The sequence below is a fragment of the Acanthochromis polyacanthus genome, chromosome 9 (genome assembly GCF_021347895.1).
Source record: "Acanthochromis polyacanthus isolate Apoly-LR-REF ecotype Palm Island chromosome 9, KAUST_Apoly_ChrSc, whole genome shotgun sequence".
Taxonomy (NCBI): Eukaryota; Metazoa; Chordata; class Actinopteri; family Pomacentridae; genus Acanthochromis; species Acanthochromis polyacanthus.
In genome coordinates, this window is record NC_067121.1 from 40,750,348 (window position 1) to 40,762,383 (window position 12,036).

Consider the following 12,036-nt stretch of genomic DNA (forward strand, 5'->3'; position numbering starts at 1 on the left):
TTAGTCTCACCGGACTCAAAGTCCAGCTTTTATTTAATACAAACCGAAACTTCTGTCAGCTACACTCTGTGCTTTGGTTTTTCTGGTGGATTTAATTGGTACTATCTTGTAAACACAGTGCATTTATTATTTAAATGATGACTAAACACCATTATTTTTGCTGTTACAGAGGAGGAAGAATCTTCGTGTCATAGCCGGTAACAGCAGAGCAGCCAGATGGGGCCTGTTGAATGTTTGAATATATTTTCCAATTTAGAAAAAAAAGATAAATTATAAATAAAAATGTGGTCTCAGTATGTCACAGCTGCTGTGGCAGCTTTACTGTATTTCTGGCAGGATTGAGCCTAAGCATAAAAACCTCCCCCCAGTTTCCAGCATGCAGATAAATTTAGACAAAAACAGGTGAATCCTCCGTGGATCCGTCAGTGGGGAAGGTGTTCTCTGCCGCACTTTGTAATCGTGAAAAGTCGTGCATTTTTCAGTGCCACTTAATTCCACTGTTCTATTATTGGCAGATACTCACTCATACTAACAGCAGCCTCTCATTCCGCACGGATCTGAACAAAAACAACTTTCATTAGATGTTTAATGAATGTCTCTCTCTTACAAATAAAGCCTTGTCTCGTCCTACTTCTTAGCTTGGTGAATAAGCGATCAAACAAGCATCCAGCAAAGAAGAGCGCGCTGCTGGTGCCTCGGTTTGAAGGTTGGACATAAAGGATGGTCAGATGCAGCACATGAAACGGCATCAGCAGCAGCAGCCGGTTTAGATGTGACACAGTGCTCATAGTCTGCCTGCTTCTAATACACAATTAGCTTGTTCCAGGACGCAGTTTGTGTTTTGTGTGTGTCCTGCCTCCATCAGACCTCAGCCTGTCAGTCAAACACAGAAGATGGACACGAGTGAAGCATTGTTAGAGTTTCTCAATGGCGTTTTTATGCATTTCAGTTATTTATTTTTAATTAAATGGAACTCTGCTTACAAAAATGTATACAGAAGCAATATTTTTCACTAATTTAGTTCTGTTTTGGACTATAAAGGAGCCATTCCTCGTATTAGATTTAACCCTGGTGTCGTCCTGCAGGTCAAACTGACCCGTTTTAAAGTTTAAAAATGTGAAGAAAAAAATATATTTTCACAGTTAAACTTCTGTTGTCCACATTTTCAAAGTTTTAGGGAAATCTTTGAACATTTTTGGTGGAAAAAAGAAATGCTAAAAAAATATTTCTTAAGAACATTGACATAAAAATCAACCAAAATCCAGTGAATTTCACTGGATTTTGGTTGATTTTTTATGTGAATGTTCTTAAAGAAAATATTAAAAGTTTTACTGATATATATGAAATCACTTTAGATATTTTTTAGGATTTTTGGAAGATTTTTACTCATTTTTTGAAAATATTTACAAAAATTTTCTTACCAAACTTGGGGTTTTTTTAAAAAATAAAACTTTGAAGGAATTTTTGGAATTTTCTTCCTGAAGGTTTTGCAAAGTTTCAGAAATTTGGGGAATTTTTTTTTGCTGAATTTGTGGATTTTTTCAGACAAGGAAGCGATATCTTTTAGTGCCATAAATGAGGACAACAGAAGGGTTTAAACAGGAAAACCGTTGTGTTCTGCTGTGTAGAAATCGCAGCAGAACCACACAAACATCTGACTTCAAATGAACCTCAGTGCTCCTAAAAGTGTGAGTCTGGACATAAAGAAAATAAGTGAATAAAGATTAGCAGGTTGAACAATAGGTGGCACAGCAATCACTGTTCCAAACTAAGCCGTCTGTGGACTGTACAGCTGTGTTAAACTGCTGAGTGCGTACGCAGCAGAAACGTGTGCTGGAAGCTATATTTAAACCCCCTGCCTTACTGCGGTGCTGTTCATTATTGATGCGCCGTATTAGGACAGTTTGAGCTCTGTTGCTCTCTTGTTAGTAATTGCCCATCACTCACACGGCGTCAGATCGTCCAGGGAATATTGTGACGTTTTCAAAATAAAACGCCTTCAGAAATCTGCTCTTTTTACTGCAGGTAGTGAGCAGAGAGGAACGGCTCTGTAGCATGTTGGAGCTTCCCTCATCTCAGCCGGTAATTTGAGTTAAAACGTAAGACTGTAGAAAGTGATCGAGAGTAAGCACAGAAAACTTTCGGATTAGCTGGACGGGAATGAGCGTGATGACAGCAGTTTGTATGTTCAAGTGTGTGAGGAAGGACGGAGCGCGGCTGGAGGCTGGAGCTGGACCGTCATGTGTCTCCATTTAAAGCAGGCAAACTGATGAGGAGCATATTCCAATTAAAACAAGCATGGAACCATGGAGTGCTCTTAAAATGATGTGTCACAAGGGGCCACGCACACACACACACACACACACACACTCACACACAGTTCCCATTATTCTTGTGTTTGTGCATTTGCGTACGAGGCCGTATCATCCATCCACATTGTGTCAGGGAACTATTATTTTACTGTTGAGTGCTTTCTAATTATGATCAAGCCTGCGTGTACTGAGGCAGTGTTTCTGTTTTACATTCAAATATCTCTTTATGCAAAAACAATAATGAGGATTGAAAGATACATAATGAACTGATAGCGGTTTGATGCTGAGCGGATAGCGACACCAGGCTTGATCCAGACGCTGCAGACGCTCACATACGCTACAACGTGCACTTCCTGTTCACAGAGCAGTTTGCCTCCGCTTTGACAGGCAGGCAAAAAAAGACTGAGGCAAAGGCATCTCACTCCTATTATCTGTGGAGTGCTTTGAAGGTGTGAATAGCTGCATTCAGCAACTAGTTCAAAAATAGAGAACGCTCTGTGAGCAGTCCGTAGACAGTGGGAAGATTTTTTCAAGTGGCTGTGATGTTTGGAGCAGGCTACAGTGGGAGTGAATAGGAAGAGAGGACAGAATGCTGCAGCTTCCACAATTATCTGATTCTGCTGCTTTGAATATCAGCCTCACAGATTTAAAGTTTGTGCCACATCTTTTGGTTTAGAATGTACAGCGCGCTCCATAATTATTGGCACCGATGGTTAAGATGTGTTGAAAAGCCTTCAAATAAATTCAATTTTTATTGCAGACGTATACTCTCACTGAAAATTGTAGAAAAATATATTATAGGAGAAGATTAGGTGCTGTTTTGTTGGCAGAAGGGGGTTGTACAAACATCAGGGGTGCTAATAATTGTGGCACACATGATTTGATGTAAAAGAATTATTTCTTAGTGTGTGATTTTTTTCCCCCCACTGAATAAATGCACTTTAATTAATGGTTGGATTTTCCTCTTTTTGTCACTGTGGTCCTATATTACTTAGGAAAAAAATGAATTTATTAGAAGCTAAAGAACACATCTTAACCAGGGGAGAAAATAAGTATGGAGGGTGCTGTACTTCAGACATCAGGAAAAAGTGCATAAATATGTTTAGAGTAGGGCTGGACCCGAATATCCAAATATCCGAATATTCGTTCGCTATGGCGGTATCCGGATATTACTTTTGGTATCCGAATATTTGCCCCCCCACCGGTCAGACGTTACCGGGCGGTTTAGAGTGGATTCAGCCTAATGTATGTGTAATTCTCATTGTTTTATGGACAACAAACGCCCTGTGTGTGTGTGTGTGAACTCTTATAACCAGGTGATCAGACCATAAGCAGCCCCACATTCACAAAATACAACGAGGTCTGTTCTCAGGTGCATCTCTGTTCAGGTGTTGCTTAGAAGAGCGAGTTTAGTTTCAACAAAACGAGGAGGTCTGCAGCACTCTGAGGCAGGACTGTGCGATGCTGTGGAGTTGTTTTGTCACAGCCATAACTAGCATTAATGCTAAAGTAGTGATCCCGTTAAAATGAAGGAGCATGCTGCTAGTTTTCAACGTTCTTCGTCCTTTCCCCTCCTAGACTGTTGGTGCATTTGTGCATTTTCATTTTTCATCTCAATGAAGGCCAACGAGACAATTCATGCTGAAATCCAGTACCTTAAATATGTCATTGAACATTTCAGCGACTGACATAAGGGGATCAATAACAAACTGCAGTTAGAACAAGGTTAGCCTATGTAGCTTAGCATGAAGATTGAATTCGGGGATACAGGGAGCCCGGCTCTGACAAAAATACAAAAAGAAAGACAGAAATGAATAATTCTCATTTACCACCACACATTACTGATTATTTATAGGTTGAACAAAAGCAGCACAGGCTCATTATTCAGGGCACAAACGTTTGGGAGAGAAAGTGGTAGCATTTTTGATTACCTACATTTAATTTGTTTATCGTGGGCCAGTTTTAGCAAAGACAAAGGTTAATTAAGATACTTTTTCATGCATTTTTGTTGCTATGGCAAAAACAGCATGTTATTATAACTCACAGGTTCACAGGCTGTCATGCAGGTATTTCTGTAGCTGGTACATCTAGAAACCTTTGTGCTCTTTTGTTTCATCTGGCCACAGGTACAGCAGCACGTTTTAACCCACAGACTCCTGTGGGAACCCAAACCGCTTCACGCAGCAGCTCAGGCCCAAAGCAATGCAAAGTTTATGAGCTCACATTGTCCCTTCAACGGCTTTAAAGACTTAAACACGTCTACAGCGGCTCCTCAGTGCACCACATCACTTTTATCCTGTCTCTATCACCATGCGCTCCCCTCCATCATAGATTGAGAGAAATCAATTCCTCTCCCTGCTGCAGAGACTCCCTGGTGGGGCTGCTGGAGTTCACCCCCCCCCGCTGGCTTAACTTAGCCCTTCTCACCCTCCCGCTGTCTGACTTGTTGCAGGTATTCTATCGACCGTCGCACGGACATGGACCACGTGTTCCAGATCCATCCGGGGAATGGATCCGTGTTCCTGCTCAGAAGCCTGGACCGAGAGGAGGCTGCCTGGCATAACATCACCATCATCGCCACCGAGTACAGTAAGTCCAGCTGGGCCGGCGGTATATCGATGTGGAGAACATACGTATGGAGCCAGTCAGCATGTCTGGATCATTCACAGCCACTTTTCATGCAGGGAGTTCAATGACCAGTGTTATTCCACTAAATTTAGAGACTGGCTGAGGGGGAAGTGATTTAGGTTGAGTTCCCCACAAACACTAGTTCTGGCCTCTAATGGTCTGACCGTGGAGATACTTTAGATTTTAAAATATGCCTTTTGTGAAGATTCTGAGTAGGATTTGGTTTTGTGGATCAGCGATAGGATAGGACAGAAATTTTATTTTTTCAAGAAATAAGCGCCTTCTGATGAGTGTCTGCTCCACAGACCTGGATATGAACACGTTATACATTTCCTTTATCAACTGAGGAAACAGTCTGTCTGAAGCTTGATAAAATGTCTGAGTAGAACACTTGTCTGATCCACTCCAGAAGAACACTGTGAAAAACAGCATCTGTCCATCAGTCAGTGATCCATATTGAAGCACAGTATGAAGCGTTAAATTGGGCAAAACCACAGGGAGCATCTTCCAAACATGGAGGAGAAAAACTTTCAATGATGACTTGTGGTGAATTCTGAGGAATCAAATGCACAGTAGAAGTTTGTCTTAAAAGCCTTAACACAGGCAGTCAAACTCATCTTAGTCCAGGTTCCTCATTCAGTCTAGTCTGATCTCCAGTAAAACCAGTAAAACCACAACATAATTAACCATAAATAACCACAACTCCTAATGGTTCCTTTGTTTTAGTGTCAGAAAGTACATTCAGAAAATGTTCACATTTAAGGAATTAACTTTTTACTAAACATCATGACCAACCTGAAATTTCTAAAGATAAATAAGTTCAGTTCCATCAGCATTCATCCTCAGTTTATCATTTCCACATCACGACTTCCAGATCACAGAGTGTCTACAAAGGAACACAACATTTATTCACCTGGACCTGAACCAGAGAGGATTTACTGTATGATCAAAACGACAAAAGTCAGACAAAAAACAAATAAAACAAAGCAAAATATTACAAAAATGAGACACAAAATGACAACAGCGAGAAACAAAATGACAAAAAGTGAGACAAACGACATGAAACATGAACACAAATAGACAAAAAATTATACAAAAAAAGTTATGAAGCGACAAAAAGTAGAGAATAGCAAGACGAGAAATGATAAAAATGACACAAACGAGACAAAAAAATGGCAAAAAAAGAAACAAAGCGACCAAAAAGTAGACAAATAACACAAGCGAGATGATAAAAAACACAAAACAATGAATAAAGCAAAACACAAAACGACAAAAATAAGAGAAAAAGCACAAGTGAGATATAGAACGAGAAAAACATGAGATAAACGACAAAAGTCTGACAAAAAATAACAAAAACAAGACAATATTATAAATATGAGACACAAAATAACAAATGAACAATCTAGTATTTTACTTTCTGATCCAAGCAACTTGTTGTGGTACAATCTGCAGTTAATGTCTTCTCTGTAGTTTTTACACTTTGAGGACCTGATTGGACCCTCTGGAGGACCACTTTTGGACCACGGGCCTCATGTTGGACACCCTTGCTCTAACACACGGTTAACGGTAAAAGATGCATTTCAGCCAGTCCTGTCCTAACCTCATAGCTTTTTGCATGAACATCACCAAGCTGCAACTCAGACCTAAAGGATTTTTTTTCCAGTAACCTATAAACAGCTGAGCAGGTCTAAAAATAAGACTGATTGCCTGACGCAGGACTCAAACTGTGTCAGACTCCTTAGTGAAAGTGCTGCATTTGACCCAATCATCCTGCTGCCAATAAGCACTTTGCTTTTTATACCGCCTCACCAGATGTCTTCAAGCTTTGCTGGCAGAGAACGTTGAATGTAAACGTCTCCCAGCAGCGAAATAACCTGACAAAGAGAACCTAGAATTATGAGAGCAACAGTAGGGCTAACACTGACTGCTCCACTGACTGAGCCACCTTCACACCTAAACGTGAGGATACGAGGGTCCCGTGGACCTCTTTAAGGTTTTCTGACAGCGAGGACATTTCTGGTTGTTGTGTCTGCTCTAGCTCTTTGAATGTGCAGAACAACTGTAGTGCTCACAGAGAAGGAACCACAGTACGTTGTGATAGGGACAATCTGTCAGACCTGCTGTCACAAGGATGCACACAGTTCATTCAAAACAGGGATGTAGCTCTTCAAAACCAGGTGTGAACTAACCGTGACGTCACACGTTGGTTTCAACGCCGAGAAAATGAAGCCCGGATTTTGCTACTTCCTGGTCGCCGTTTTGGATTTTCTGGAGCCAGTGACGTAAAAAGCGTCATCAAACAGGCTGGACCAGAGAGCAACTAGGGGCAGGATTGGCTGAGGACTCTCTTATCCCGCCCACATTTTACCACAGAGGCTTCTGTTGCTGTCTATCAAGTATAGCCACGCCCCCTGGCTCCGCCAACTTTGACGATTTATTTAAAATTCAGTAATGATTTATTTTAAGATCGGCCACCTGATCTCTCATTTTGACCATGAAAACTAACGGGAAAAAAATCCTGAGCTGTAGAACATCAGTCTATCAAATGTTATTTTTTCCCAAAATGAATTGGGGTCTATGGAGAAAAAGCTTTTTGGAGCCAACCCTAGCGGACGGCGTGATATTGCAAGTTTTTGACACTTCTGGGTGGGCTTCAATTCTGGAGCCAGATGCTATGTCCACTATATATACAGTCTTTGTTCAAAACCTGGGACAAAAAATCAGTTGAGCAACAGCAAAAACAAACTACAGCTGTCCACATATGATGCACAGATTTGATGTGTTTTCATATCACATTTATTTAAATTTACAGTTTAAACACAATTTGTCAGTTTTGTTCTTGTAATAAACATGAGAGAAGCTTAGTCATTATTAAATGTAGTAAATGGTGTTTGAATCCACGTGTCATTTTCTGGGATATTTCTTTATTAAAAACTGCTTTATGTCCTTAAACGGCTAAGCTAAACACAAGCAATTTAAGAAACTGTGTGTAGTTAGTATTTTTTAGGTGATTTGCCACTGTTGTGTTAATGGCACATTACTTAAGGAGGAGAAAATAGCATATTTACTGTGCACTGTTTACGGCAGCACATTATTACACATTTGCTTCACAAGTGAGTGTTTGCAGCTGTGGGATGGTGTAAGTGGGGCTGAGACGACATAATCTGCACTGTGTGTTCACAGTAATGAAGAAAAGTAACCGAGTTCATCCACAACGGAGCTTTATGGCACTGAGGAATCAGACACGCACAGCATTTGTTAGCAGGATGCATTAGTTGCACATAGCAGAAAACAAATCAATGTACAGAACTCCACTGGGTTTCTGTTATCGCTTTAGCTTCAGCCTTAACAAATAATGTGTCCGTAGAAGGGAATGTGCAGATTTGACATCCCCAGCAGCAAAAAGAGAAGAGAAAGAAATCAAATCAGTGGGACTCCGGAGACTTCTCTAGTTTTACTTCTAATGCAGCTCCATGTACAGGAAACAGGCAAACGGCTAAAATTACGTGTACGTAACCGCTGATCGAGGTTCTTGTTCGTTGTTTTAACCCTCATGTCATCCTGCGGGTCAAACCAACCCGTTTTAAAGTTTGAAAATATGGAAAAAATATTTATTTTCACAGTGAAACTTCTGATGTCCACATTTTCAACATTTTGGGGAAATCTTTGAATATTTTTTGGTGGAAAAAAAGAAATGTTAAAAATGTTTCTGAAGAACATTCACAAAAAAATCAACCAAAATCCAGCAAATTTCTCTGGATTTTGGTTGATTTTTATGTGAATGTTCTTAAAGAAAATATGAGAAGTTTCACTGATATATATGGAATCACTTTAGATACTTTTAGGATTTTTTGGAAGATTTTTACTCATTTTTTTGAAAATATTTTCTTACCACATTTGGGGGATTTTTTTAAATAAAACTTTTAAGGGAAACTTTGAAGAAATTATTGGAATTTTCTTCCTGAAGGTTTTGCAAATTTTCAGGAATTTTGGGGAACTTTTTTTGTTGAATTTTTGGATTTTTTTTCAGACAAAGAAAACAATATTTTTTGGTGTCCATAAAAGAGGACAACAGGAGGGTTAACTCCACAGCTCAGATGTTCTCTGTCATGAAATCACTGTGACCATGGAGACCAAGCAGAGTGACCAATCTGTGCCGTTCTCCTCCTCATTAAAGTGGAAGAAGTGGTTTCCGGTCACGCTGTGCTGCTAAGTGTTGCTGCTGGACATTGATGATTCTCAGTAAACAATGAGAGAACACTGAAGCCTGTTTTAAAGGGAAAAAATACAGAAAAAGGAACTGTTTTGTTTGGTTTTTATTAAATTATTAATTTTTTTAAGGTTTCAGCTTTAATTAACATGAAATAACCTCATCTTCCACAAACAATTTGACTCCAGCGTGAGTGTGAAATGGAAGCCTGATTGGTTTCCCCACTTCAGCCGCGACATGCTGTGAAAATGGCAGGACTGGCTGCTTGGACATGGGCTTTAAGGAAAAATATGGGCAATTTTTAAGTGTTCTATCTTGAAAACCTATTTTCTTTTCTTTCATGTTTTCGTACTCCAAGTCTTCTGTTTATGTGTGAGCTCAGAGGTTAAAGAGGCAGAAAATGTATCTGAGGAAAGTGGACGACTCGCCTTCTTAACTTCCGTCCCCCATGTGCTGCTGACGAGCCGCCCTTAAGCAAGGCAGTGGGAGCTTTTAGCAGAACAGCAGATATTACACCGGATAGCTGGAGGCTGTGATCGTGAAACGTGGTGTTAAGTTTCTGCATTTTTCTTGTTTTTCCTTCAGGTAATCCTCGTCAGAGCAGCCATGTTCCCGTCTACATCCGCCTGCTGGACATCAATGACAACGCTCCCACATTCGCCGACACGTATGAGACTTTTGTCTGCGAGAAAACCAAGGCTGGACAGGTACGAAAGCTTTGTCAGCTCGTCTTATCACATGATGTACAATGTACAGGACTGATGTCCTTCAGGTTAGAGCCAATCTAAACCGTTAGACTTTTTCTGGCTGCAAAGGTGGAGACACTGTCTTTGTTGAGTGGTGGCATAATTAATGTTCACACTCAGCTGAACACCAAAGACAAGCTGAAGAGAAGAAATTATAAAGTGTTGATTAGAGAGACATCTGAGCCTGCTAGCTTTAGCACAGCGGAGTTTTTCATACAAAGATAATTGGTTTGAAATAAGATGGAGGATTCTGAGCCGCACCCTGTTAGTCGCCCACAGTCCACTCTCTGCTGCAGTGAGGTTACAAAGTTCTGTTTCTTTCTCAAACAAACAATCTTTGGCCGAGTGCAGACGCTGGCTTGCAGAAAATTGACATTACAGCTGATAAAACCCGCCGCTGGCGATGGTTGTCATTTCAAGCAGCCAGAATCAAAGGTCAGTGTCGGCTCAAACTGCTACCTGAATATTTTGTACATTTTTCACTGCTAATAAAAAAGAGTGAGGAGGCTTATACAATTCAATATATTTTTTAACCTTGGGTCTTAACAGAGGCTCACTGCAGGCCTTTGTGACTGTGGAAAAAACAAATGAAACCACAGTGAGAAAAAAAGCAGTAATTTCATTAATTCCTGTTTTAAACTGGTTATTTCCTCGGCAATCACCTGATGAATATTATAGCGGCTGCTGAGGATACGCAGAGAAGCTGCTAATTATTACTTCACCTCAGCCAGCAGGGACTCTCCGTGGGGAGAATGATAGACAGACCACCGGGTGGAACAGGACAAGGCAGCGCCGTGAGACAAAAAGTACATTAGATTCTAAACTAGCATAATAATCCTGTACAAGAAACACGAACACCAACTTAAAGACGCTAAAATAGGCCTGGCTCTGTGAGTAATTTCCTGCTGCAGCTCTGGATGTTTGGCCAGCGTTGAAGCTATTGATTGGGAGCACAAGCAGTTTTCATTTGAGAGTGTTCCTGCTACAAAAACAGTTAATTAAAGTCCTCCATCACAGCAATCAGCACAGCGCCGGCATCGTGCACGTTAGCCTGTTGAGTAAGTCACTTTAGGAAGCACTTGAGGGAAGTTCTCTTGTAATCAGACGGTCACAGCACATCAAACATAGAACTTTCCTGGTTCAGCTCCACCCAACAACATATTTCCTGTCTGCCTTTTTGATTTCAAGAGAACAACTGCAGACCTGCGTGGTGTTTTGTTGGGGGAGCAGCATCACAGAATGAAAAGGTTTTTGTTGTCATTTCAGTTTCTGTTAGGTCTATAAACATTTAGCTCTAAAGAACAAGCCTTTAAATAATGAGACGGGTTTAACCGAATCATCTCGTACAGACAGAAAATGAAGGCAAACGCTGGAATAATCACCCTTTATTTCCATCCGGCCAGCTGTCTTTATTACAGCTTCTCCATTCACACAGATTTCCAGCAACGTTTCAAGGACGCTCATTTCCAGTTTGACCTCCAAATAAAGTGGGCGAAATAATCCTGATAAACTGTTGGCTTGTTTGCAGGCCGCCTCGTCATCACACTGCTGCTGTTTGCTGATCTGTGGGTCAGCAGTGCCACGGCTGATGAGTGCAGTGTTTTTATAACTGATGCAAACTGTGGACAAAACTATGAACTTGATGACCCCAGCTGCAGGAAAATGACCATGAAATACTGAAGACATGAGACCCAGATGCTTTTATCGCTATATAATAGAAGCTTTCACTCTAAAAAGCCTCTAAATTTGAATTGTAGTGTTTTTTTTCCTCACTGTGACTAAACTTGAATTATTGCCAGCAGGAAACGAGTCCAAGTTAAACAAAGTGAATTTAAATCCCGGCTTAAGTTCTCTGTTTAAAGCAGTAAAAAGCCGATCATAGCAGAAGGCATACAACACTTAGTTGTTCACAGCATAAATACCGCTTTAAAACACTAAAATCAGATTATAAAATAGTCCGTATGTGTACTCTGCTGCTCTGTGACGTGGTTTCAGAGTGGGATGACTTCCAGCTCTGCGGCCCGACGGAGCAGGTGGTGCTGGAGCTGTTGTACTTTTATGAGTCACTTACAGGACAGTCAGAGTGCATGAGGCTAAACCGAGCTGCTAATCCCCTTTTATGAACAGGATTCATGTGGAA

General features: G+C 40.7%; 1 protein-coding gene across 1 annotated transcript in view; it reads left to right on the forward strand.

Moving 5' to 3' along the window:
• Window positions 1-12,036, forward strand: part of LOC110954286 (cadherin-6-like) — a 111,127-nt gene that overhangs the window by 81,600 nt on the left and 17,491 nt on the right. The window contains exons 8-9 of the mRNA XM_022198759.2: window positions 4,765-4,901; window positions 9,736-9,857. Coding sequence (XP_022054451.2) covers window positions 4,765-4,901; window positions 9,736-9,857 — 259 coding nt within the window. The remainder of the gene's footprint in view (window positions 1-4,764; window positions 4,902-9,735; window positions 9,858-12,036) is intronic.